The sequence below is a fragment of the Epithele typhae genome (genome assembly GCF_022376455.1).
Source record: "Epithele typhae strain CBS 203.58 chromosome Unknown BXZ73scaffold_8, whole genome shotgun sequence".
NCBI lineage: Eukaryota > Fungi > Basidiomycota > Agaricomycetes > Polyporales > Epitheliaceae > Epithele > Epithele typhae.
In genome coordinates, this window is record NW_025954199.1 from 662673 (window position 1) to 688598 (window position 25926).

General features: G+C 57.4%; 11 protein-coding genes across 11 annotated transcripts; 6 read left to right on the forward strand and 5 right to left on the reverse strand.

Annotated features, from left to right (window-relative positions):
• Window positions 1-427: 427 nt before the first annotated feature.
• BXZ73DRAFT_88587 (uncharacterized protein) lies at window positions 428-3048 on the forward strand (the record flags this gene model as incomplete). Its single annotated transcript, XM_048025010.1, has 12 exons — window positions 428-489; window positions 513-589; window positions 683-816; window positions 870-960; window positions 1009-1367; window positions 1422-1533; window positions 1585-1612; window positions 1661-1693; window positions 1748-1918; window positions 1974-2439; window positions 2591-2829; window positions 2889-3048. 12 exons carry the CDS (start codon window positions 428-430, stop codon window positions 3046-3048), a joined length of 1932 nt encoding a protein of 643 aa, XP_047880759.1.
• A 452-nt stretch (window positions 3049-3500) lies between these two features.
• Window positions 3501-5882, forward strand: BXZ73DRAFT_42492 (Vps5-domain-containing protein; the record flags this gene model as incomplete). The annotated part of the gene is made up of 7 exons (XM_048018964.1): window positions 3501-4364; window positions 4413-4532; window positions 4594-4866; window positions 4931-5029; window positions 5081-5380; window positions 5443-5745; window positions 5802-5882. 7 exons carry the CDS (start codon window positions 3501-3503, stop codon window positions 5880-5882), a joined length of 2040 nt encoding a protein of 679 aa, XP_047880760.1.
• A 175-nt stretch (window positions 5883-6057) lies between these two features.
• BXZ73DRAFT_88589 (DWNN-domain-containing protein) lies at window positions 6058-8179 on the reverse strand (the record flags this gene model as incomplete). Its single annotated transcript, XM_048025011.1, has 8 exons — window positions 6058-6342; window positions 6420-6611; window positions 6664-7051; window positions 7108-7291; window positions 7348-7475; window positions 7563-7642; window positions 7725-7960; window positions 8011-8179. 8 exons carry the CDS (start codon window positions 8177-8179, stop codon window positions 6058-6060), a joined length of 1662 nt encoding a protein of 553 aa, XP_047880761.1.
• Window positions 8180-9418: 1239 nt separating this feature from the next.
• Window positions 9419-10228, forward strand: BXZ73DRAFT_75434 (uncharacterized protein; the record flags this gene model as incomplete). The annotated part of the gene is made up of 3 exons (XM_048022210.1): window positions 9419-9537; window positions 9858-9990; window positions 10175-10228. The coding sequence occupies 3 exons, from the start codon at window positions 9419-9421 to the stop codon at window positions 10226-10228; spliced, it is 306 nt and encodes a 101-aa protein (XP_047880762.1).
• Window positions 10229-10817: 589 nt separating this feature from the next.
• BXZ73DRAFT_42310 (ERG4/ERG24 ergosterol biosynthesis protein) lies at window positions 10818-12518 on the forward strand (the record flags this gene model as incomplete). Its single annotated transcript, XM_048018933.1, has 6 exons — window positions 10818-10942; window positions 10990-11158; window positions 11209-11706; window positions 11759-11902; window positions 11960-12247; window positions 12309-12518. 6 exons carry the CDS (start codon window positions 10818-10820, stop codon window positions 12516-12518), a joined length of 1434 nt encoding a protein of 477 aa, XP_047880763.1.
• A 1661-nt stretch (window positions 12519-14179) lies between these two features.
• On the reverse strand, window positions 14180-14780 carry BXZ73DRAFT_75436 (uncharacterized protein; the record flags this gene model as incomplete). The annotated part of the gene is made up of 3 exons (XM_048022211.1): window positions 14180-14266; window positions 14287-14485; window positions 14587-14780. The coding sequence occupies 3 exons, from the start codon at window positions 14778-14780 to the stop codon at window positions 14180-14182; spliced, it is 480 nt and encodes a 159-aa protein (XP_047880764.1).
• Window positions 14781-15027: 247 nt separating this feature from the next.
• On the forward strand, window positions 15028-16483 carry BXZ73DRAFT_98745 (uncharacterized protein; the record flags this gene model as incomplete). The annotated part of the gene is made up of 6 exons (XM_048027783.1): window positions 15028-15078; window positions 15600-15674; window positions 15734-15898; window positions 15954-16067; window positions 16125-16221; window positions 16296-16483. The coding sequence occupies 6 exons, from the start codon at window positions 15028-15030 to the stop codon at window positions 16481-16483; spliced, it is 690 nt and encodes a 229-aa protein (XP_047880765.1).
• Window positions 16484-17033: 550 nt separating this feature from the next.
• BXZ73DRAFT_98746 (uncharacterized protein) lies at window positions 17034-18371 on the reverse strand (the record flags this gene model as incomplete). The annotated part of the gene is made up of 3 exons (XM_048027784.1): window positions 17034-17911; window positions 17967-18161; window positions 18311-18371. 3 exons carry the CDS (start codon window positions 18369-18371, stop codon window positions 17034-17036), a joined length of 1134 nt encoding a protein of 377 aa, XP_047880766.1.
• Window positions 18372-20510: 2139 nt separating this feature from the next.
• On the reverse strand, window positions 20511-21713 carry BXZ73DRAFT_42540 (ubiquinone biosynthesis O-methyltransferase; the record flags this gene model as incomplete). Its single annotated transcript, XM_048018974.1, has 4 exons — window positions 20511-20888; window positions 20952-21221; window positions 21275-21379; window positions 21447-21713. The coding sequence occupies 4 exons, from the start codon at window positions 21711-21713 to the stop codon at window positions 20511-20513; spliced, it is 1020 nt and encodes a 339-aa protein (XP_047880767.1).
• A 1420-nt stretch (window positions 21714-23133) lies between these two features.
• On the forward strand, window positions 23134-24000 carry BXZ73DRAFT_75438 (ribosomal L37ae protein family-domain-containing protein; the record flags this gene model as incomplete). Its single annotated transcript, XM_048022212.1, has 7 exons — window positions 23134-23153; window positions 23349-23406; window positions 23468-23512; window positions 23603-23638; window positions 23694-23741; window positions 23802-23911; window positions 23964-24000. 7 exons carry the CDS (start codon window positions 23134-23136, stop codon window positions 23998-24000), a joined length of 354 nt encoding a protein of 117 aa, XP_047880768.1.
• A 246-nt stretch (window positions 24001-24246) lies between these two features.
• On the reverse strand, window positions 24247-25887 carry BXZ73DRAFT_42563 (uncharacterized protein; the record flags this gene model as incomplete). Its single annotated transcript, XM_048018980.1, has 5 exons — window positions 24247-24920; window positions 24991-25055; window positions 25110-25314; window positions 25509-25778; window positions 25830-25887. The coding sequence occupies 5 exons, from the start codon at window positions 25885-25887 to the stop codon at window positions 24247-24249; spliced, it is 1272 nt and encodes a 423-aa protein (XP_047880769.1).
• Window positions 25888-25926: the final 39 nt, after the last annotated feature.

Genomic DNA, 25926 nt, shown 5'->3' on the forward strand with positions numbered 1-25926 from the left:
GGGTGAAAGGGAACAGACCTGGACAGAGGAGTACACAGCATTATAGATCTTGACGGGAGGCTGCTGGGGCCCGCAGAACGTGGGGCGGACTGCATAGCCGCAACGGTAGGAGGGTGCGGGCGGAGGAAGGGACGGGGAGGTCGCAGGTTCACGACGCGCCGAGACGCGCTCACAGGCGTGTTGTCGGAGCTCCAATCCAAGCCCCGCGTGCCACGATCTGTGACCGTGTCAGTCACTGTCACCGTCACACTGCGCGGACAAGCCATCCAAAGCGTCGCTGACGTCCTTGACGCCGTCGTCCACGGCGACTGCGACCACCCCTCGGCCACCGCAGCCATCTTCAGCCCTTCTGCGCTGCCTATCGTGACCGGAGCATCTTCTGTGGCGTCTTCCTCTCGCACGGCCTTACGACCCCGATATATTCAACATGTTCAACGCACCCCGCCCCGTCCAGGCGTACGGGGGCTCGTCGCAATTGGCGCGAGCTTTGTCACGGAGAATCCTCTCATCAGTTCGGTCTACGATGACGGCCTCGACCCCTGGAGTACGATCCAAGTCCAGCCCCGCCCGCCATACCGTCCTTTCCAACGTCATCATCAGCGGGGTTCAGCTCTGTGATAGGTGCGTATTACGTTTATGCTCACGCGAATCCTCCCCAATCCTTGTGCATTTCCTGGCTTAGGCAATGCGTCTGTACCTTCGATATACACACAAGCATTCGCCTCGGTGGATTCTATGGGTTCTGGGGAGACGTCTGTGAATGCTCTATCTAGGGTTCTCGGCACGTCGTCCTTGCCTGCATCCACTATTGACAAGGTATGCTATTCCCATCAAACTGTCGTCTTCTGGAGTACTGACAACAGGTTTAGATCGTTAGTCTTGTTAGCTCACGTCCCAAGGTGTCGCGTTTGGAGTTCTTTGTAGCCCTTGCACTGGCTGCCCTCGCACAAAGTGGCAAAGGTATGGTGTTGACAACGAGCTCGGCTCATAGCCACTGAATCTCGCTAGATTTGAGCATTGAGCGAGTTGCCGCTCTGGCGCAAGAGAATGCCCTCCCTCCGCCGATGTTGGATCTCGGCGCCCTCCCTCCCTCGAACTCTTCCTTCCAAGACATTATGCAGATGCCCCCAGCACCGCCCGCCCGAGGATACACTGACGACCCGTGGAATTCGCGGTTCACAACCTCCGCTGGCGCGCCCTCCAAGACACCTGGTTTTGGCAGTATCAGCAATGGGGTCACGTCCAGTATTTCTGGCACAGGTATGCCGCGGGAGTGGTGGAAAAGGCAGGAGACTGTGACTGTGAATGTGCTGGGTCAGCAAGGATTCCTTTTGAATCGCTACCTCGTTTATGAGGTTTCCAGTGATGTGCGCCCAAGTCTGCTACTTCTTCCATTCCAATATTCATTCTCGTGTCTACAGCGTGGGACCCCGGTCCCGCGACGATACTCAGAATTTGTGTTTCTGTGGGACGTCCTTGTCAAGCGTTATCCTTTCCGGCTCATTCCTGCTCTCCCACCCAAACGTATAGGACGTGAGTGGTCATTACAATCCTACATCTGTCCGCTGAGTTTGACATATGCAGCCGACGAGGGTTTCTTGGAGCAGCGAAGGTCTGTAGACGTGCTGCGCCCATCAGATATTCACTAAACTCTTTCTAGACGCGGTTTGGCCAGGTCTCTAAACTTTGTGGTGTAAGTTGAAACAGGTATCAGTCGGGTGTGGACAACTCATTCAATCATCAACAGGAACCACCCAATCATCAAGGACGACGCTGTACTCCAGTCGTTTCTTACGGAGCCATCGCTTGAAGAGTGGCGGAAGCACGCATCAATATCTTACGACGAGGAGTCAGTGACCAAGCGTGTTGATCGTGTGGAAGAAATGGCTATTCCAAGCGACCTGGAAGACAAGTTGGCGTACGTACACACCAAAAGTACTGCGGTCTGAAACTCACGGTCTCTTTTTTTGTAGCGTTGTTCGAGGCAAGATCGGCTTCCTCATAGAACACTGGCAACGTATCTGCCTGCACACGGAGCGTATCGTTAAGCGCAGGGAGGCTGCAGCGGTACGGCTTACTCCTGTCATTCGGCCAAGCTTCCTGCCGGCTCACTTGCCCTTGTCCATACCTGTACTGGCCGCCCTGGCGTCCGGGTCGTCTTCATCCTCATCTGCCCCTTCCTCCGCTTCTGGTTCCGTTGAACGTGACGCTGACTCGTCCGTCGCTTCCATCCTCTCCGGCATTACCACCTCGTCGCGGCCCCACACTGTTGGCGGTCAGGCTGACCTGACACGGTTGACCAACACGGTAAAGAGTTTGGTGGAGGTGAACGAGCGATGCTGGCGTGGAGAGGATTGCGAACTTTGCGCTGGGATCAGGCATGGCCTTGGACAGGTCTCACAACACACGCAACGGCAAGCAGATGCATTGGAGCATCGTGTAAGGAGGGGTTTATCAGTCACACATGCTTTTATGTCTGACCCTCGCTTTCTGTCAGTCGCACACCATGCTGTACTCAACCGTCGAGGCGTTGAAGGTTTGTCTATCTCGAACATTCACACTTTCTGACCTGCTAAATTATTCTGTTCAGGCCCAACGTGATCTATACATTGCGATGAGAGACCTCTTCATTCGGCACGATCGCTTCTCAGGTGATCAAGTAGAACGCCTACGCAAACGGGTGGACACCAACTCCCATCGGCTTGAAGGCATCCGGGCAACCAAGAAGGAAGGCTGGGAGCAGGAAGCTGACAAGTTTGCGGGGATGATCGAGAAGGATCAAGCGGCGATTGCGGCTGCGTTGAATCGTCGCGTTTTTGTACGTGCATGGTAAGTCCTCCTCCCACCCCCTTTCCGTGTACGCCAGCTCACGACCTCATGCAATATAGCATGTGGCACGAGCTGCGCGTTGTTTTGCACAACCGCGAGAATGCGCTCCTTACCAAGGCCGTACAATCATTTGCACGCGAGGAGCACGAATTCTCCGAGCTGTCCGTCAACAATTGGTCTTCCCTGCTAGGAGCGGTCGAGGGGATGCCCTTCGAATGAACAACCTCAGATGGAGTAATTGCACGGGGTTCAGAACGGAGTGTCGCCCAAATATTACATCTAGGACTATGCATCTTTCACGACCATTACGCCATAATCCTATACCCTATATTATTGCTTGAACGCCTTGGGCACGGCGTAGTCAGGCCGTCCAACGCAGGCGCATCGCAATGTTTCCGCTGTCTTCATTGCTACCGCCTCTGCCTCGAACAGCCGCCTCGATCGCATGGTCTCGCCAGCTTGGGGTGAACGTCAAGAGAGATTAGATACTGCTGGCTGAGCGCGTAGACGCGCTTGGCCAGGTTGGCCGTGATGTGCACCGCGAGCCTTCGTGCATGCCAGTCGCCTCGACGCATCTTGTCCTCTGGCCTTTTCCGCGCTCCACAACGACCCCTCCCACATACTCCCTATCAACGCTAGGTGTGATTGCTGTCTTCTACACTTGATCCGACATGGACGGCGGCTTCGACGACCTGCTCGCACCCTCACGAAACCCAATGGAGAATCCCTTCCAGGACCCTTTCGCACAAGCACGGTCGAGCTCTCCGGATCCGTGGGCAAGCTTCGGTCAGCCCGCCGTATCATCCTTTAATGAGGAGCAGCCATGGGGCAGCAGCTCCCCCATCGTCTCCACACATCCACAGGACGCATTCTCGCACCCGTCTGGCTTCGAGGCTCACGATGACGAAGAGCCGCAGGGACCGCGCGAGGACGAGCCCCAAGAGGAAGCCGCATCCGTAGACCCGCTCGACACTGCGGCCTTCAACGCAGCAGAAGCGGCGGCCGATGCGGAGGAAGCTGCTGCTGCTGTCAATGGCCCCATTCTCCCTGAGCGCGGTTTCCGGGAGAGCGTGTCGGCGGAGGCGGAGGAGCACCCCGTACCTCACGAGCCAGAATCCGAGCCAGAACCCGCGAAGACACCGACGTTACCGGCGAACGATGTCCCGAAGGCCGTATCCCCTCCTCCCGTCGCCCCCGCAGATGCTCCAAAGAGCTTCCCTGGGCATATGTCTCGCAGTTCTATCACGTCGGTGACTTCCTCGCAGATCAAGTCGGAGCCCGCTGCGTTCAACCCTCTGGATCAGCCGAGAAGCTCGTTCGACCGGTCCATTGCAGGCTTGTCAATTGGCGGGGAGGCTCTAGGTGGATGGCAAAGTTCGACTGGGTGGCAAACGCAGACGACGTACACCATCCCGGAACAGAACACCGGCGTGTCCCACAGTCAGAGTGTGTCGGACGACGATGATGACGACAGGCCGATTGCGGAGACCATGGCGGCGAGGGCTGCTTCTAGGGATAGGGCGACGTCGGTGAGTGTATTTACAAAATGGCTGGCTCTTGGCATTGAATCTCTGCTCGTTCAGCCCCCTTCACAGCCAACGGCGAAGAATGGCCTCCTTCCTGTCTTCCAAATATCAGTCGATGACCCGCAAAGAGTGGGAGATCCCATACGCGCGTACACGATGTACACGGTGCATACCAAAGTGCGCCTTCTTCATGTCACGGAGTCCATCGTTTGGTAAATAACCATGGTTGTTGCTTTAGACAACATCACCTATGTACAAGAAGTCCAGCTTCTCCGTTCTTCGTCGGTATTCCGATTTCTTGTGGTTGTACGAAACGTTGTCCATGAACAATCCCGGGGTGGTTGTCCCCCCTGTTCCCGACAAGAACAAGTTCGGTCGCTTTGCAGAAGACTTCGTACAGCAACGTCGCCTTGGTTTGGAGAAATGTGTTCAGAAAATGGCCAACCATCCAGTACTCCAGAAGGACACCGACCTGAAGATGTTCTTGGAGAGTGACACCTTCGCCTTGGACGTGAGTCGTACTTTCCTAAACTACAAGCGATTCAAAGAAAGCTCATTTTATCTATCTTGCGTAGATCAAACAACGGAAAGCCGAGCTGGCTCAAGAGAAAGGGGGTCTCATGGCCACGCTCGGTCAGACCATCGCGGGGCCTCGCTTCTACGAAACAGATGAGGTATGTGGTTCAGACTGTCATTCTCACAGCCCGTTCACGCTGCGTTGCCAGTGGTTCGACCGGCAGAAAGCGTATCTGGACAGCCTTGAGACTCAGCTTCGCGGCCTTGTGAAGGCCATCGATGCAGTTGCCAAACAGCGTGCAGACATCGCAGCTGCAGCAGGCGAATTTGCGCAGACCATCGCAGATCTAGCCGCATGCGACGTTGGAAGTCAGCTCTCGGTGTCGCTGTCGATGTTTGCCGAAGTTGAACAGAAGGTCCAAGAACTCCAGTCAGCCCAGGCGAACGATGACATGAGGACCATTCTCAGCACTGCGGACGAGTACGCCCGTCTGATCAACTCAGTCAGGGTGAGTCCAGGACTAGTAGACCCTCTGGTGTGAGATACGAAATGCTGATTTGCTCTCATCAGCTGGCGTTCAGCTCCCGCGTGCGCATTTATCATGCTTGGCAAAATGCAGATGCGAACCTTCGTCGCACGAAACAGACACATGAGACCAACCGTGCCCAAGGCCGGTTTGGGCCAGAGCAACTCAGTCGATCGTTGCAAGTCGTCGGGGAGTCTGAACGTCGGGCACTGGAGGCTAAACAGGAGTTTGACCAAGTCTCTAAACTGGTGAAGTCGGAGACCGCTCGCTTCGAACAGGAGCGTATCGAAGACTTCAAGCACGCCCTTGAGGCTTTCTTGGAGGGGTTGATCACGCGGCAGAAGCAGGTCCGTCCACTTGCGCTCCCTTGCCTGTCACACCAGCTGATTTCCCGCTTTCATAGCTCATTGCATCATGGGAGAACTATCAACAATCGTTGCTGCAGAGGGTCACTCCGCACTCGAACAGAGAGAACGATTCATGACAGGCCATTTAGCCACTACGACCTCTTCCTTTTCGCTTTTGTTGTAGAATAGTAGGACAGAATAATGGCTATCATTATGTTCGAACATCCTGAGTGTACAAATATCCTAACTCGCTAGCGGCAGTGTGAGGAGCTCAGCGTCCCATGTATCCATATACAATAGTCTGACTCGACCCTACTCCCAAAATCGTGGTGTCTTCTCATTTTGGTTGCCTCCAACCTCCAAGAAATCCGAAGGGCGATCTCGTTTGAGTGGCCGCCTGCGGTTGTTCAGTGGCAGTCGTTGATACGCCGAGTCTTGCCCCGCCGGCTGCTGGTTCGGGAAAGGGTTCGTCCATTGCCTGAACTCGCCCTGCATACCCATCCCTGCGCCGTTCATGGCCGCCATGCCGCTCGCGCCCCCAACACCGACGCCCATGCCGTTCTGCATCCCCGCGGACATGCCCTGCATAGGAAATTGCTGTTGAGCCGCGCCATCGCGGCCATCGTCTGGGCTTGCTGCAGCTCCATCTGGAGCTGTTGCTGTTTGAGCTGGACCTGCTGGCGCACTTGCGCAGGAAGTGTGGGGTTGCTGAGCATGACCTGTACCTGTTGGATCTGCGCCTGGAGCTGGTTGATGATCTCGTTCATGTCCATGCCGGACATGTCGTTGTAGAACGCTTCGTCGCCCATGCCGTCTCCCATGACCGTGGCGTTGTCTGAGGCGGCGCCGTTCGGCTGCTGTTGCGGCTGCGGGGCCCATTCACTGTCTGTGCGAGGACGAGGAGAAAACCGAGCGCACCTTGTCGCCGTCGCCCTCCGCTGCCGCCTTGCCGTCCTCCGTGGCGCGCTGCCCGTCCGCCTTGTCCGCGCCGTCCGCCTCCTGCCTGCTCCTCTCCATCTCCTTGTCCACGTACTCGTGCACCCGCGCGCGCATCGGCTTGTCGACGATGAGCCTGTCCAGGCTCGGGACCTTGCGCGCGCAGTTCGGGCAGAGGAAGTCGCGCTCGAGCAGGTGCGTCTGCACGCACTCCTCGCAGTACAGCGTCCCGCAGCACGGGGTCTTTACCGCGTCCCGGAAGAGCTTGCCGTCGATCGGGCACGCGAGCGCGGGGTCGGACGGCGGGCGTTCGCGGACGTCGGCCTCGGTGAGGCCTTTGTTCCGCGAGACTTGCTTTTGCCAGGACGCGCTGTGGGGGACGGAGAGGTGAGATGGGCGAGTGGGAGTGGGGAAGGAAGGACGCACGAATCCGGTTGGGCGACGACGTAGCCTCCTTCGGGTGTGACCATGACTCCTTGGCCCAACGGACCAGTCGTGGGGTTGTCTACGGCTTTGAGGAAACTTCGAGGGATACCGGTGGTCCGCTTGATTCGTGGTCTGTTGTCAAACTCGCGGTCATTGTTTGTTGGGCAGTCCTGGATCCAGTGGCCTATGAGTAGATTGTGAGCACTTCGGGTTTGCACATGACTACATGTGAATGCGTACCCTTCTGTCCACAACGATAGCATACATAACTGGGAGGCAGTGGCCGGTCGGACTGATGATGTGTGGGCTGGAAAGGCTTGCCACCGCGAGGGGCGCCGCCGCGGGGAGTGTTGTAAATGCGAGTAGCACTGCGGCGCGCAAACAGGTTGAACAGAAGACAAGATCCATTAGAGAGGATTCTACTAGACAAGAAAGCGCACAGGCGCGACACCAACTGTGACATTTTCTCCTGGGTCTCCTCCCAGTTCGCAGTTTGCGCTTGGAACATGGCCATCATTGCTGCGTCTTCGTCGTCCTTCGTCACAACCGAACCGGGAGCAGGCATCTATGGACACGTCAAGGCACGGCGAGGCAGGCAGACTAGCAGGCAGACTCACGGGGGGCATGGGCTTCTCTACCGGCGGCGGCTCCTCCTTCCCGTCCTTGTCGAACCGTTTCGACATGTTGCCTCGATGCCACGACCCTCCACCGCCTTTGCCACCTTGGTCAGAATGGGAGACCGGACCAGCTGCGCCAAGGTATTTCGGTGCGCAGCCTCTGCCAGGACGAGAGGGAACCCGTTTGACGACGATAGAAGACGACCGGGGGATGACGTGCGCATCGTCCGCGAGTACTAGACAAGATGTGAAGACGGGGTTGTGCCCGAAGGGACGACGGACGGACCTTGGCCAGCGTTGTCGAGGACGATCAAGTCAAAGTCGTTCGCCTTACCGAGGTTGTTAGCTATGATGATCTCCTTCTTGAGGTCGAAGACGGAGATGCCGGTGCCGTCGAAAGTCACTCGCGACTCCTCTTTCTGAGACCGAAAGCGGTAGAAGACGGACGACGCCATGGGAGAAGGAAGCAAAATTGATTGTCAGTGCCCTGCTCTAGTTATACGATGTGAATTTGGGGTCCAAAGACGAGGGGGGAGCGAGCGAGAAGAGGAGGAGGATGTGGCTGAGCTCAGACTTGGCGCATTAGAGAGGTTTGGAAAACCGCAATTGCGCACAATTGCAATCCGTTGGAGCGGACCCACCGCTCCACGGCATCGCGGCCCGCTCGAACACGCCCTTCACCTATGTGCACCGTGACAGGTTCATGGGAGGCTTGGTGAGGTTCGCGCTTGTGCTCTCATCTCGTCGTGACTCGTCTGCTTCCTGTGGCTGTCTTCATATTTCCATGCTGTCCTGGGTGCAAGTCGAACTAGTCGCTGGATGCTCAGTTTGGAGGTAAGGGACCGTGTTGTCGCATCTCTCGCCCCGGCGCTCCCCTGGCCCAGTCACGGCGACGGTCACATTGGAGACGGGACTCCACCGCGCCAACGCTCATTGCAATTGCGCACAATTGTAATTTACCAAACCTCTCTATTCACCAGAGCGCTCCATGCGCCAGATGGTATATGATCACGGCGCTTACTATGCAAGAACGCCTTGGAGTCTCTGTCCTTCCCGCTGCTTGCTAGCTTACAGCGCCTGGAGGCCTCTCTCCCCAATCCATCTAATGTCTCTCAGCCCCTTGTTCCACCGGGGACCACTCCGGAAACTATGGAACGACACCCGGCCATTGAACCGCAGAAGGTCAGAAGCGCGACCAGCTTCATCCCGTTCATAAGGCTCCCAGGTCGCCTCGTAAGTACGGATTCGGCGGTCTCTGGGACGTCGTGGCAATCATCGTGACTGGCTTCCCGCTTTTCATGTACCACCTGTGGATCTGCCCCGTCTTCTACATGGCTCGCTCGGCGTCCATCCCACCTCCCTCGATGAACATCGGCTGCGTTAACATCACCATGATCACCGCCGCTGTCCCGCATGAATGCAGCATCTTCCGGTCGACACATTATGTGCGAAGTCGTGCGCGAAACTGACCTCTGCCAATGAGCGCTTCACCCCAAACCGGAAGCGCCTTAACCGGGCTTGAAACCGGTTTAAAATTCTGAACCCGTTCGCGAATACGGTCTATTACCGACTTTACGCGGACATCGCTTCTCGCGCGAACGGGTCGCTCCGACTCGCTACCCACCGGTAAGCCTCGCAACTGTCAAAATTTGTGAACTTTTTCAAACAGGCCTATCATTCTGATAACGGCTGTCATGGGCGCGATGTTGGACCCCTGGATCGGGCCTATCCACTTCAACATGTGGTTGGAAGTGCACGTCCGGATTCTCGTGGGGTCCGTCTCTGGCGCGTGCAAGCAGTATGAACAGGGCCGGTGAGCATGTCTTCTTTTATATCCGCCCCGCATTCGCTAACATCTGCCTCGCTTGTTACATCGGAACATGGCATTTATGTGTCTCGCGAATTGGCTCTACCCGAACGCTTGTGGTAAAGCTGAGGAATGCATTCCGCAAACGTGGAGCATGTTTCATGAGGAGTGGGGTTTCCTGATGATTTTAGCAGGCGTGTGCTTCGCACGGCGTGCACCATAGAGTTGTGCGTTGTCGACCTCTGATAAGTTGCGGCTTCTAGTCCTACGTCTATCGGCTATCAAGTCTGGGACAACCTCCATGTCACAGAAGTCCCGCTTTAAAGTGGAGACCCGAGGTTCAACTGGGAGACGTTCCCTCAGCTCCCATGGGGCATGATTGAGAACCCCAAGATGATCCAGACGGCAGACGGCAATTGCCACCTTATCAGCGGCTGGTGGGCGTGCTTGTGCAAACCGGTGAGTAGTTTCGCCTGAACTCTCTGCCGCATTCTTTTTCGTCTACTTGTGGTCAGAACTACGTCGTGGATTGGATCATGGGGTCTCGTCCAGGACACTTGTTCTGCGATCCTGTACTTTTGCTGGGTCTTCTTCATTACCGTTCTGATTCACATTTACGCCTGCGACTTTGAGCGTTGTGCAGGCACGTGCGGCGAAGATTGCCGAGCTTTACAAGTTCATCCTTTGCATCTGTTAATCGCACCTCTGGATGTTTGGCACCGATTGGCAAGCGATAATGTATGTTTGAACTCCTTACTACATCACCCCAAATTGCGTGAAGTGTGGACCAAGGTGCGCCCTTGGCCACGGCGTTGTCGAATGCCTTGACTACTGAGTGTTGGCCTGGTCTCGGCTGTCCAGCGTCCGGGCGTATCGGGCCCGGTCCCGAGCCACGCGATCGGATGACATCGAACGGTTCGCTTAATGCCGTGATCACGATCGAATTGGTCACCGCCGCTTTACGTCACCTGCATGTTTTGAGAAAAGTGGCCTCGAGAGAAGAAAACTCTTCAGTCGAGAGCGGGGTGGTGGGTTGGCCGTGCAGAACGTTATAATTAGACGTTAACCCTTACCCAACGGTAGCACCTCTGACAGGCAAGAGCGCTCGCTGGACTGCGTTCGAGAGGCCCTCGGCGGTTGTCGGCGAGCGTCACCACGCCCACGTGAGGCACGCACGCGTATAAGGAAATCGTTCGATTCACGCGTATTTATGGCGGGCAGGCAGGGCGGCGATGCGCTGGTTCCCCCCTCCTGCTCTCCCAGGCCCGCTCTCAGTCCAGGTCATCATGCCGGGCGCCGAACCTGAGCTGCGCCAACGCAGCGTCAACGCCAAGAACGGGCAGCTCATTCGCGTCGTCAAACCCACCGAGGAGGGCCAGAAGCGCGATCAGGTCCTCGACAGCCATACCGAGTGCGTCCCTCACCTCTCTCTGCTCCCCCCCTCTCATCTCCGCCTAGGTATGAGTTTGGTGGCCCATGGGGCGTCTTCGCCATCATGACCGGCTTCCCCATCCTCATGTATTACCTCTGGATTTGCCTCATCTTCTACGATGGAGCCCTCGTTCACCCTTCCTCGCTCGATGACATCCAGCCGTTCTTGTGGCGCATGTGGGAGCACATCCGCGTGGTACGTGCCATATTTCCGACTCTTCCACCTCCGTTCATGTGTTGCGGCAGGACGCAAGCCCAAACGCGTACGCGTGGAAGGTTTTCACCGGTCTCATCGTCTACCAACTCGCCCTCGCCTGGGTCGTCCCCGGATACATGCAAGAAGGTCTCCCTGTTCCGTCTTTGGGCTACAAGACCCTCATGTACAAGTGCAACGCCATCGGCTGCATCTATGTCACCATGATCACCGCCGCCGCCCTCCATTACTACAACATCTTCCGCATGACTGAGATCATCGACAACTTCGGCCACCTTATGACTGTCGCCATGATCTACGGCTTTGGCGTCTCCTTCTTCATGTACTTCATCACTGTCGCCACCGGAAACCAGATTCGGATGTCCGGGAGCTTCATTTACGACGTCTTCATGGGCGCATGCTTAAACCCCCGTCTTGGCCCCGTCGACTTGAAGATGTGGCTTGAGGTTCGCATTCCGTGGGTTATCGTATTCTTCATGTCCGTCTCCGGAGCATGCAAGCAGTACGAGACTTACGGCTACGTGACACCCGTAAGATAGTGTTCTCTCGTCTCTACTCCTTTGGCTTATAATCCTTCGTCAGAACATGGCCTTCATGTGCTTGGCGACCTGGCTCTACCTCAATGCGTGCGGCAAGGGTGAAGAATGCATCCCGCAAACATGGGACATGTTCCACGAGAAATGGGGTTTCCTTGTTATATTCTGGAACTTTGCGGGCGTACCTTTCGTGCGTACACTTGCGCGGTTATCCTCGTCGTCCCGCTAACAAGTCATGATTTACTAGTCCTACATCTACTCGGTTGTATACATGGCGTCACACGACCCTTCGAAGTACCGGTTCTCGACTCCGACCTACGTCGCCTTGTACTCCACGATTCTGATCGCCTACTACATCTGGGACACCTCGATGTCGCAGAAGTCCCGTTTCAAGATGCAAACCCAGGGCATTTTCTCTTACCGGATGACGTTCCCGCAACTTCCTTGGGGCACCATCAAGGATCCCAAATTCATCCAGACCGCCCACGGCAACCGCCTGCTTATCAGCGGCTGGTGGGCGTACTCGCGCAAGCCTGTGAGCCCTCTTATTTTTATCTTTGACTCTCGCAGCCTTCTGAGCAGCCGGTTTGATGCAGAACTACGTTGCGGACTGGACCATGAGTCTGACGTGGGGGCTCGTTCAGGGCTCGTGCTCCGCTATCCCTTACTTTTACTCGGTCTTCTTCATCGTCGTTCTCATCCATCGTTGCACTCGCGACTTTGAGCGGTGCGCGCTCAAGTACGGGAAGGACTGGGAGCGCTACTGCTCCATCGTGAAGTACAAGTTCATACCCTTCGTCTACTAATCGCCTTCACGAATCACCCACGACACTCCCAAAATTTGTGACACTTACTGCGTCAAAATACCACCCCTACATTAGAACACACTACCTGTATACCAAGCTGTCGCTCTGATGTTGCTCTAACGGGTCTCTATAGACCTTGCGCTGAATCCATGAAACGTGCTGTGCTTTCCTTTCGCGCGACTCCTGACTCCCAAGTATGTGCGCCTGATCATAAACAGGGAGCGCGCGTGTCGACAGTCTGCCAACGCGCCTTTCACCCAACCGTCATTGTCCCCAGCTTCACACAGGGCCTTCGTGTCTGCTCCCTTGAGCCGATGTGTCTACCGGAGTAAGCCGGCGTGTACATGCATGCTTGACGCCTTGACCAGATCTTGGTCATGTGGCTGTCGAAGAGGAGAGACACAACTTGAACGACCCCGGGCGTATCGACGCTGCAGAAGCGATGACATGAGGATCAAGTTCATGGAGGGCCGAGGCGGGACACCAGGCAGCGCCTCAGACCCGAAGTGAGACGCGGCGCCTTCTGACTCCCACCATTTGTATGCGATGTCGTGGCGGAGAACGGCTCACCATTGACCCCTGAAATCCTTCATGATGTCTAGGAGCTTGTTGTAGGCCTCTGGCTGTTCCAAGAACTGCGCTTTGGCTGGGTCGAGGTAGCTGGGCGCGTCGACGCCTATGTTCAGCGGCCTGCCGAGTGCTCGGGAGGGCCTGCGGACGCCGGGGGGCGGCGGCTGGCACCTCGCGCGGCTCTGGTGGGGGGCGGCGTGGCTGGGACGATGGGGGGAGAGGACGCTCCGGGACCAGCGGGCAGGACGCGGAACAAGACGAAGACCGGCGAGGGGACACAAGAGGGCGAGGTGCGTCGTTTACTGTGTCTTACCCTGGGACGGTTGTTGACGGCATGCAGGCTCGGCGCCCTTCGCAGCTGTGGGGAGCGTCATCGGCTGAGCGTCTCATAGCGCGTCGACGGCCCTTGACACTGCTAAAGCTGAAGAGTGAGTACTCGTTTGAGCTTTGTCGCGAAACGGTGACTAATGCGGGCTTTCCACCTTGGATGCGAGAGGCAAGGCGCAAGTGGCAGCGACATGGGACCAGAGGGGCGCTCTTTTCGGCACAAGGTGCGTCCCCCGGTTTTCCAAGGGAGGGACAATGTGCGCTTAATCTGCATGTACAGGATGCATAAGCTTTTGTGGTTGCTATACAGTGGATGAACATACTGATGCAGGGGGCTGAGATGCCCTTTTTGTGTATATGGATTGCAAGGGAGACGAGTAGTATGACAGGTGAACGTACACGTTTTTCTGTTGTTTATCGACTTGTCCACGTGCGGTGGCTACATGCGGCGTGCGCGACTGGAAACCTGCCAAGACCGTGTTATATCGGCATTAGTGGCTGGACACATGGTACCTGGGTCCTGATCACCAGACTTCCTACACTGAACAGGTCAACCTTCTGCCAGCTGGTTAGGCGTAAGCTTGTCAAAGGAAAGCTCTACGGCAGCCGTTGTGGGTATGTGGCTTGACTGTCATGCGACTTGATAATAGGAAATACACCGATCGTACATCTACTCTCCAGGAATCCTTCGAGGTGGGCAAGGGTGCTTCCTAGATTCACTTCGGCCGCTCACGCGCTACACTACCGTCTTATCGCTTTCATCATCACCCCGCACTGGAGTGGAACTCTGGTGGTGCGCGGACCGTCCCTGGGACCTCAGCGACCTGCTGTGCGCGTGGGCCACTGGATCCCTTATGAGGAATGGACGTACCTCGGTACCAGTCGCGCCTTTGGTCGCAAGCAGCTCCTTGAGCTCGCCGCGGCGGGCGAGGTAGGCGGCGCCTGAGTCGGCCCAAACCTGATAGTTGGTCACCTTGGCCGCCTGGTCAAAGTCGAGCATGTACGCGAAGCACTCGTCCCACGTCTGCCCCGCGCCGGCGCCCTCGGTCCAGGTGAAGCGTGCGACGCCCCTGCAAGCGACGCGCTGCGCGTCCTCGTCGGCGACCCAGGAGCCAAAGGACATGCGCTCGAAGGAGAGGTGGGTGCGGAGGAGGTCGAAGTACGCGCGCACAGACTTGACCCTGTGCGGCCGGTGAAGTCGCGGCCAAGGAAGGGGGCGAGCTCCTCGAGCCCGTGCTCGATTGCGGAGATCGCGTGCGTCGTGGAGAAGTGGTCGAGGAGGGTGTCGGGGTCTGCGCCGGCGGCGAAGGCGTCGCAGAGGTCGTGCGCGGACTTGAGCAGCTGTGCGCGGGTGGGGCGGGACATGGTTGGGATGATCGGGAGATGATGGTATACGCGGGGCACGTGGGAGGAGGCAAAGAGGCGAGTGATCGGGATTTACGTACATGCTCGATTCGGGCGGCTGCATTGCATGCCTGCTCTCTCAAAAGCCTCTTCCGGTTCTGCCTGCCTGCCGTCTCCGTTTCCCTTCTTCTCCTCCCTTCCTCTTTCGCTGTCTCTCATACTTCCCCCTTCCCTTCCTCTTCTTCCGCGCCTCCCTCCCGTCGCCCGCATGTCGTCCATCTCCACCTACGACGAGCCCAGTTCAAGCTACCGCTCAGCAGTAGCGGTCGAGGCAGCTTGCAGGAAAGGGAGGGCGCGCGCACCTCGGAGCCTCGGTACGCCAGCCTCGCTCCATAGTGCTGTATCGTCGAGACAAATCCCATCCCCGGTGTCTACAGAGGCCTCTGTGCCGCGCTTGAGTCAGCCTCGAAGCGAACTTCGCACTACGAGCAGCAAATTAAAGACATTGAGGTCAGCCTTACGTCCCGCTCTCACTGGGCCCGGCCGTCGCCCTGCCTTTCGTTGCCTCGCCCGCATCCATCTGCCCGTAGACGTGGATACGCTTCCTCGCCTCTCTCCTGCGCGCGGAATCACATGCACCGCGTTGCCCCTCCAGCCCTGTATGCTCCTAACTCTCCCTCACATCGGACGCGGGGTGTGAGCGGCGGACTTGGAGCGGTCCAAAATCAGCAGACGCGGACGCTCGACTGCATACAACTCCAGTCTATATCACGCCGCTAGCGCCGAGCCACAATCATATGCCCCTTTATCGACCTCGCAACTCACTCCCCACATCCACAGGGCAAGCTCGCGCTCGACCTGAGCAACGCCAGAGCGATCGAAAATCTCCTCCATGAGGTGTTTGCGAGCATACAGGTACCCTTCTCCTTTCTGCCACCTCAGCATACAGTCTCTTAGTCTGTCGATGTTTCTAGCAACCGGCAGACCGGACCGAGTTCGCTTTGACGCATACCGCCCCCACCATTGCCGCCTCCCTCGAAGAGAACTTGACCATTCTCACAGACCTTGAGGAGCAGCTTCCTGAGGTTGGCACTCAGATTCGTGACATTCGCAGAGTCTATGACCGCGGTCGAGAGAAGGTCAGTCGATTGCAGCTCGGTGTCGGGATCAGCGCTCACGTCGCTGTATGCACAGGCCCAGCAACTCATGACGTCGCTCGAATGGCTGAACACACCAGTATCGCTACGACTGCGTGCCATCATCTTCACGCCAAATGCGCCAGTGGGCAAGCGTTGGAAGGTCCTCGTGGTGAGTGTTTCACACTCTCCTGTCCCCTGCGCCGTTACCAAACTGCGACTCTGGTAGCGAACGATATTTGCGATGGTGCTCTGCGCTTGTCTATGGATCGCATGGATCACTATCTACGGCGCAGTACGTGCCCACCGACAGCGCCTCATGTGGGGTGAGCGACTTCTCAGCTGAGCGCCAATGTGGTGCATCTCCCTTCAATCCTTGTGCGGTCTCTCCTCCCCTTAGTCTCTCCTATCCCCCGCACGCATTCTCCTGCATCTCATCTCATCTCTCTAACCTCTCTGCTCGCTCTCTACGCCTCTATGACCCCCTTCCTTGCACTCGGCACCTCGGTTGTCTTTCCCGACTTCGATACCACGTCCTCCTGCTTTGCTCTCCCCCACATCATTCCGCCACTACTTCCTCTGCAATAGCCGCTGTAATATTATTGTATATGGTATCGGCACGTTTTCACGCTTCTCTCGAACGTTCATTACGGATCTGCAATGAAATCTTATTAGATAATCACTCGGCTTATAGTCAGATAGCCGATAGATTCTCTCCAGAATATCGTATGAGCAACTCATAGGTGTCGTCATCGTTTTTCCGTATGTGGACACATACTGATATAACGTACTACATAGTGGGTCATAGGCTACATTCGCTGCACACCGCTTACCTAACGCGCATTTTGGTTTCCCCGCTCGAGCTTCGTTGACTCCGAGGGAGACCGCGAGACGACGAGCGGGTACTCGTCCCAAGGACCACGAAGAGGTATGCGCCAGGACCGATGTCCCTCCCTTGGGAAACCGGGGGACGCACCTTGTGCCGAGAAGAGCGCTCCTCTGGTTCATGTCGCTGCTTCTTGCGCCTTGCCTCTCGCATCCAAACTGGAAAGTCCGCGTTAGTCACCGTGCCGCGACAAGCTCAAACGAGTACTCACTCTCCAGCAGCGTCAAAGGCCGTCGACGCGCTATGAGACGCTTAGCCGACGACGTTCCCCACCGCCGCGAACGGCGCCGGTCCGCCAGGGCTTCGCAGGAGCCTGCATACGAGGGCCGTCACCAACCGTCCGAGGACAAGACACAGTAAATGACGCACCTTGCCCTCTCGTGTCCCCTCGCCGGTCTTCGTCTTATTCCGCGTCCCGCCCGCCGGTCCTGGAGCGTTCTCTCCCCCCATCATCCCAGCCACGCCGCCGCCCACCAGAGCCGCACGAGGTGTCGACCACCGCGCCCCAGCCTCCCCAGCGTCACTGACAGCGCGGCCAGTCCGCGGCTCGAGTCCGCCGTCGTTCCCGGTCTTGAGGCCGACGTCGGTGCTGATCCCGAGAACTTGTCCCTCCTTGACGTCCTCGTTGACCGGCAAGAGGCCTCTGGCACGCCGGCTCCTCGTCATCCCGCCAGACCCGCCCTCGGCGGCGCGAGGGGAGAGCCGATTCCTCCCGTGGCGCGCCCGGAGCCCGGACTGCCCAGCGGTCGGGAGCTCCAGCGCGCCATCCTCGGCCACCCCGGTCTTGCTCCTGCCCCTGCGTGCGCCGCCTCCGAGGTCCCCCAGGGCGGCGCGAGGGGCGTGCGATTCGCCACCCCCGCTGTTGGCCCCGGGCGGCGCGACGCAAGCGATCGGAGGGGCGGCGTCGGCGTCGACCCACACCTTGAAGTTCTCGACCTTGCTCACCACCTGAACGAAGTCGGCGTCGGCGGTGTCATCCTCCTCGGCGGCGTTGACCCACACCTCGAATCTCTCCGCCTCGCTGACCTCCGGCATGAAGTCGGTGCCGTCCTCTTCCTCGTCTTCAATGTCGTCCGCCCAGCTCCCCACCGCCAGAGTCTTGAAGAACGCGTCCGCGTCCACGACCCCTTCTGCATCCACAATGTCACTACCCGGTCCGTCTCCAGACAGCGAAGCACGACGTACCCTCTCTCTCCTCATTGGCCAGGCGCACCAGGCGCCCGGCCTCGTACGCCTCGTACTCTTCCCGCAGCCACGCCATCGGGGCCTTCACGTAGTCTTCTCCGTCCCAGTGGAAGAACGGGCTACCGTTTGGGGTTGCCCATGAGCCGCCGACGATGGTGCTGGTAGTGAAGGACATGTCGCCAAGAGCTAGTAGTTCTGGTGCAGACGGTATAAGGGTAAGGTGGTGAGCGGTCGTCGAGCCGCGGCCCGACTTTTATCGGGCCGCGGAGGAACGTGCAGGAGGCTGACACGGACCCACGGAACTTACAGTCGGGGCGGAATTACAATGGACCTACGTCACACACGAGATGTGGTCATTACCGCGATCACCCAGACCGTGCGTACGGAGACGCAGAAGATGGACATGGTGATACACAAAACCCGGAGTGAGGTCCAACACCGGACTGACGTGCCTATTTGACGCGCAAAGTTGTGGTACCCATCACAGAATAGCACGAGTCTTGCATTTGAAATACGACGGGCCAAGCAAATATCTGAGCCACAACGCGAAAGCATTAACCTCAGCGGTGCACTGCTGTCCACCGCCTTCAAGCACCCTGTTCAGATTTATCCTGCAACGAATGGTATGAGCGTTAAGACGGTACGTGGGGAACTCGTTACTCACGGATACGTGGACAAAATATAGACCGCCGGAGCACAGATATACAGGTTGGATTTGTGCACTACGCGGAAAGAATAGTATCGAGTCTGTACCGGTTCCTTGAAGACCTTCGGGAGCGAGCTACGGTCGTCAGTGCTATGGACTGCATGCTAGTGAACATCGAAGTGGTAGACGGCGAGAGAACGCGTGTCGGTAGTTCTTCTCCGCCACGAGTGCATGGCGCACTGCGAACCGAATGCGATCACCTGGCGCACTACGTCGTCGCAGGCAACAACCCGTGCGCCGCCGGGCCCCACTCTTCCCAACGCACGGTCACTGGAGTGTCCGGGTTCGCGGAGGGATGCGTGGATTGAATGTGCAGGGCGTGTCTGAAGATGGTGGCGATCGGGATCATGAACACGAATGCTTGACGGTCCTTGATGCGTGGGTTGATTCCCCGTAATGAGATGTGCGCCGCGAGTACGGTCGCTGCTGGGTCGTGTCGGATGGTGCGCTGCAAGTTAGAGCGCACGACAGGATGGCGAATGCTTGTGAATAATTGGGCAAGGTTCCCTTTGAAGACTGAGGAAACTCGAGGCGAACCATTTCACGCCCAGGCGAGTATCGGGTAGGATCGAATTTGATCACGTCGATCTCAAAAGGGGTGACTCTGACAGCATGGGTGCTGTTCAGGATGTGCAGCGCTATTTGTTCGTTTTCGGGGGCAGAAGAACCGCCCTCGTCCTACGAATCATGTCAGTCTCAATCCTCACCCAAATACTCTCTTGCCATACACATTGGCCAATCTTCCGGTTCAATATTTGCAATTCTAAGGACTGGCTGCCGAATGTCCATGCCACGAGATCTTCGTGGACTTCCAGCAAGTCAAAGGGGTCGACTTCCGGTGCAAGATCGTGCAAGATCTCGTACTAGTAGTGATTGCTAGCATCGGGATGAGGGCTCCTTTCAGCGATATCGCAGCGCTGAACATAAAGCAGTCCTGGCGGAAGTGAGATCAGAACGAGCGACAGTGGGACAGATGCAAACAAAGGGAGCTTACTCTCCGCGCCTCAGCCTGGTTATCACGAGAAGAGATCCACGGCGAAGGAGCCAATCCTTTCCACGGCGACCGGGACGGCTGTCAAGGGGACGATCCACTTGTCTTGCGCCGTGCCAAGGAGCGGAGATGGTAGTCGAGTAAAAGAAAGACTAGGGCGATCGCCGGCCCAGAGCATCTCGATGTACACATCGTCGTCAAACGTATGCGGATGCTGTTCGCCAAGAAAAATCGGGGATACTTCGTCAGAGTGGAATGTCCGCTTGTAGTCGTGGACGCTATCCAACTCTTGAGAGTAGTGGAAGAACGTGAGCATTAAGGTCGAGAGCTACAGGTCGAGCACACCTCGTACCTGTCGGCAGACAATGAGATCGTTGACGGTCGCCTCTGTTAACACGTGCACTTGAAGTTCTTCTGGGAGAAAGAGAAAGGAGTGGGGGCAGTCGGTGGGTTCTGCATAATCGACGAAGGGCTTCGAGACGGTGGTGGTTGAGTCGAGACTCGAGACTCGAAGACTGGCGCGCGCTAGCAACACCACCACGCATACGCGAGTCTCCCTATTTGTGACCGCATAGGATGAAATCTGGCAGAGTTGGCCAGAAAATACGGGAAGTACTGTGTAGAGGTCACGATAAAGCATCGGAAGCATATGTCCGCCGGCTTTCAGAATCTGGATATGCGCGGCTTGATGCCCCCAGGTGGTCAGGTTGGACGCAACGTCATCCAAGGAGCTTGAACGCTGTACGACTTGCATGCATCCCCACGGGAGATACGTATGTCTCGAGAGTGGTCAACGAGCGAGGCTGTGGTGATAATCGTGGAACAAGAAATACATCACGTAGTCCCGTTATGCTGCCACGAGCGGACGCCGAATCCAAAACATGTAGTTGCACCCTTCCGCCCACACGCTCGCTCCTGGCGCGCCTCGGGGGACAAGCGTCCACTCGCCCTTCCACGGCACGTAGACCATCCCGCAAATCTCGGCCTCAGTCCGCAGGGGGCGACCCCCGTACAGGCGCGATATCCACGGCCGCTCCGTCTCTGGCGCGTCGGAGGTGACGGGGGCCTCGAGGAAGAAACCGGCGAGCTCGTCGGGGTTGATGTACTTGGAGTAGGTGTGTGTCCCGGGAGTGACGAGCTGGAGGAGGTGCTCAGCGGCGAGGATGGTGAGCGCGTACGAGAGGGGTGTGCGCGCGATGGTTGAGAGGAAGAGATGGCCACCCGGCTGAGAATGAGGGCGTAGCACGGGGTAAGCACGCGCGTAGGAAGCGCGAGGGCGGAAACGCACCTTCACCAGAGTCGCACAATTCGACAGGAACGTACGGGGGTTGTCGACGTGCTCGATGACTTCCATCGAGCATACGACATCGAAGGACTGGGGACCACGCCGCGCGAGAAGATCTTCCACCGATGTGTGTTCGTACGCTAGGGTGCCCTTGCCTTTCGAAGACGCGCCTGCTGAGAATGAGGGGTCCGCGCCGGCGTGCATGGAGGCCATGGCGATATTTGAGGGGGTTGCATCAATACCGAGGGTCCGGCCTCCCAACCTCGCCAATGCCTAATGATGTTATCAATGAGCACCTGCATTGTGCAGTAGACATGGTTGCGCACCTCACTGAGCAATCCCCCACCACACCCAACATCCAGTACATCCAGCCCAGTGAGCGGGCGCGCCTCGTTGACATCCTCCTCGCCGTCTTCACGCTGAATCTCGAGCTGTTACAAGGCATGCCCGGTCACATCGCCTGCATCATCCATAGGTCAGGGACGGGAACAAGCGTACCACTTTCTGGCGGACGAACTCCATCCGCACGGGGTTCATCCGGTGGAGGAGTCCGAATTCGCCGCGCTCATCCCACCACGTCTGCGAGAGTTTGGAGAAGTGCGCAATCTCGTCCGAATTGACACTTGACTGCCCATTGCTGCCGCTGTGCCCTGGGGTCGCATTAGAAAGCGTTGAATGGCGCCTGCAGGTGGTAGCGAGAGGCCTTGAGGTTCGGAGAAGTGCAGTCCGAGGGACACGAGCAACTCGTGTGAAGGAGGTCGGCATAGCGAGGTCAGCGCGTACGCCAGATGTCCAGCGGGAGTAAAACAGGCGGAGAACAGTCAAAAGAAGGATGTCGAGGAGTGTGTAAACGGGCGGATGAAGGAGCAAAGGGAGGAAGGTCGCGCGGTCTGCCCAACGCGTTCGACGCGTCGACGTCACAGGACTTCATCTGGATTGAGCGCCAAGCCGCCTCCCGAGTCAAGATGTACTTGAATAACGCGCGATGCTCGTCTGCTATGTCTACAGGGCACGGAGGCAGTGCATACAATTCTGATCTACAACATGGCCAAAGGAATCGATTGGGGCAGCGTGAGCTCCATGTCCGTCCAGTGTATACCAGTACTATATGGATCCACCTCTGGGAACTGGATCCCATCGGCATAGACAAGCTTGTCCCTCGATGCCATGGGCTCGGTAAAGTTCGCGCTCACACCTTCGTCCCTCGCTTTAAGCAAGGGCGCGCATCGGAACGGCTTTGTGTGGCCCTTGTATCCCCCGAGATCGACGTGGTGCCATTTCGGCGCAGCGACCAGTCCGTCGTGCCCAGGGTCGGCTGATGGTTCGAGAGGAGGCTGGAACAGCTTTACTGTCGAGAAGTGGGTGAGGCTGGTGGGAATGGAGGCAAGAGCGAGAGTGGCTTGATGAGCACGGCAAAGCACGCCTCCGAGGCAAACGTGACCGGGGAGTAGGAGATGGCCGGGTATACGCGGACCTCAGTTGCACTTGGCCGGTCGAGGGAAGGCGTAAGACGAATTGGGCGAGTTCTCGGGGGAAGCCCCAGTTCGAACGGCCTGGGGGATACGATGAGCGTTGGGGAATGATGAAACAAGGCGAAAGCTGACCGTTGGCCACTGCAGCCAGGCTTGACACATAGGAACGGGTGACCGATGGGAAGGCTCCTCAAACGGATTGGTGAACTCGCCCGGAGCGACGGCGAGCTCGTCATACGGCCCTGTTGGTCGGTTAGCTTAGTGATAAGACATAGGCACGTCGTGCATGTTTACCTACTGGGGTGTCGGTGTAGTGCATGAGCGCGACAGCACCGCGCCCTCCACGGAATGCGCCTTGCTCCATGCTGCCTTGTACAGATGGTGCTCCCGGGAGGGGAAGTAGTTGATGGGAATCCCGGCTTCTGGCCGTGATACTCCAAGCGAGGTCACGAACCACCATGCCTGAACGGAAACCGCGTTAATACGGTCCACTGTTGGTGTGTTCGAATGGGGCGCATGTGCACCTCTGCTTTGACGTTCCAAGGCGCGGGCGTGGGCTGCAGCGAAGCAGTGGACAGATACTCTTCTTCAAAGCTCATGGGGGCGATGGTGGCGGTTGACGAGAACCCGCGAGGAGTGTATGTAGCGGAGGCCGAGGCAGTGCGGTGCGGATCCGGGCACAGGGATCCTCCTAAGTCCCGAAAGCGTTGAACATGGACTGCGCATGCGAGCGGTGCGCCATCGCCGTTCAAATCAGGCGTGGCCAGTCCATCCGGTCGCTGTCGGAGCACGGCCGTTGCAACGATGAAACCTCGCGACGAGTAGGCGCCCACGGCAAAGCCCGTCTTCGCGCTCTGCTTACCCAAGATCCGGTGGCTGCATCGACTGTACAGTTCTGTCCCGATTTGTCCACGCCCGCCTTGTGCAGATTCCGTAGCAAGTTCGTCACCGTACTCGACGCCCCCGACAACAATTCCCTCAAGATGGTGCGTACTCTGTGTTGTGCGGCTGTGGCTCGAAGCGCTGACGGTACGGCCTGTGTTTCAGACGAAGCGCACTCGCAAGGTCGGCGTTACCGGCAAGTACGGTACTGTGAGTACACCCCCCGCCCGTTGGTTTCGACGTCAGATGAGTGGGGGTCTGGATCGCAGAGGGAGATACTGATGGACGGCCTGCGTGTAGCGTTACGGTGCCTCCCTGCGTAAGCAGGTCAAAAAGGTGCGTCCTGAGTAGTTATTGCGTTCCTCCTGGGGCACTTATAACATCTGTGCAGATGGAAATCACCCAGCACGCCCGTTACACCTGCACCTTCTGCGGCAAGGTCAGTGCGGCTTGACTAGCGAATTTCCAAGTCGTCCATATACTCAAGCTCCCTCTTCAGGACGCCGTAAAACGCCAGGCGGTCGGTATCTGGAAGTGCAACTCATGCAAGAAGGTTATCGCTGGTGGTGCGTGGACCCTTGCGACAACAGCTGCAGCGACTGTCCGCAGGTACGTTTCCTCATCTGTCGTACTACATCGTTATATTCATATGGGTCTTCAGCACCGTCCGTCGGTTGCGCGAAATCACGGAGGCGTAATGTTGTCGGGTCGCTTCGCATGCTGTGTCTCTCTCCTTTCACGCATATATGTTCCACGCTATGAGCACCACCAATACAGCCCATGTCGCCGTTGTATTCTACCATGACTTCACGAGACTGCCGACTGCCCTCAAGAACACAGTGATGTCGCGGTGATGAACAAAGCGTTTATTGCGGAGCCTCGACAAAGTACATGGTATACGCCAACGATCATACAAACAAGAGCCACAGATACAGATATTCGAACTAGTCGTCCTCGTTACTGGCATGGTCAGCTGAATCGTCGTCGGACTCAGAACCCTCTTCTTCGCCTTCTTCCTCGTCTTCGTCTTCCTCCTCGTCGCTCTCATCACTCTCACTCTCATTGAAAGTGAGAGAGATGAATTCGTCTCCGAGCTGTCCTTCCTCAACTGCAACCTGACGAGAGCTAGACGCACCATCACTTGCAACAGTCCCGTCAGACCCAGCCGAAGAAGAGGACAGAGCGACGGCAGCGGAAGATGTTGCAGTCGAGGGCCCAACGCCTGAGGACGTCGGCTTGCGGACGCGGTTCGCGCGGATGACATGAGGCAGCTTGCAACCCTTGGTGGTGCACTGGCCCTTCTCCGCAAAGTCGGGGCACTCGCGCACGTGCTGGTGGTCGCAGTCCACGCCCTTCGCGCAGTAGCCGAGCACGGCGAAGTCGCGGCAGATGCCTTCGCGCGGGCCGACGCGTACGTGCGGGAAGGGGCACGCCGCGCGCGTGCAGCGGCCGTTGTTGGCGAAGTGCACGCAGAGCGGCGTGCGCTCCGGGGTTGGGTCGTGCGAGAGTAAACACGAGTCTGCGGTGTGCGTGCACGAGCCCTGGAGGAACGGCCAGCAAATCGCGATCTTGGACGGGTCGTGCTGGTACATGCAGGTGAGGCCGCGGTTGCAGGAGCCTGCAGCGGTGTGGGGGTAGGGGGCCATTTCGTACGTAAGTCTTGGTGGACGATGATAACGGGGGCGCACCTGTGGTAGTGAAACGTGGACAAGGCTTATCGGAGTATTTGCGCTTGGGGGCCATACGGCGGGATCTGAGGTAAGCGGTAAATGTGCGATGGGCAGAAGGAAGAACTGGAGAGACAGACTGGTACGGTCTTCGTGTATTGTCGAGAGTCATGTTGCGGTTCATGGGTCGGCCTCGTATTGATGATTTAGGCTTGTATGGCCGTGCGGAGTTCATAAGTGTGCCTGCTTTATTTCTAACAAATCCGTGATAACGCTTGGGAGGCACGGTGGTACTGGGTGCCGAGCTTGTCGATGGTGGCTTGAAGGTTACTACAGGTTTAGGTACTGATGCGCCGTTCAGATAATGGGAAGTTCGTGCGGTTGTGCATCCAGTGGTCGCCGACCCTCGAAGAAACGCAGCCATTCCAGCTGACGACTCCTCCGACGGTGGCGAAGGGCTGAGTTCGCCAATGGGTATTGACCACACTCACATCCAGCACAACCACGGCTTGCACAAGAAAGGTAGGGCTAGAACTCACAGTCTTTGCGCACTAAAGAACGCCCAGATGATTCAAAGGCGATACCATCGATAACTACATCACGTTTATCTTGCGTTGAGGAAGGTACTGAGCGAGGAGCTGGGCGCGGAACCGGACGCGGGGCAGAATTTGCAGCAGGTTGCGGGTAAGACGTTTGCAACGGCGGTTTGTAGTTCGGATTCACGTATACATTGGCGCGAGGACGGGCAGAGGTGGCTGGAACTGGTGGGCGAACGGAGGCGGCACCAGTCTTGTGTTGGTTGATAGCACCTATCAGAAAAGAGTCAGCCCATTTCATCGAGCTGCAGGATGCCAACAGACCCTTGAGGCGTTCTATCTCCAATTTAAGGGCAGCAGCGGAAGAACCGGGGGTGGTCATGGTGGTACGAGGGGAAGGGTTGAATGGGTAAGCGAACGT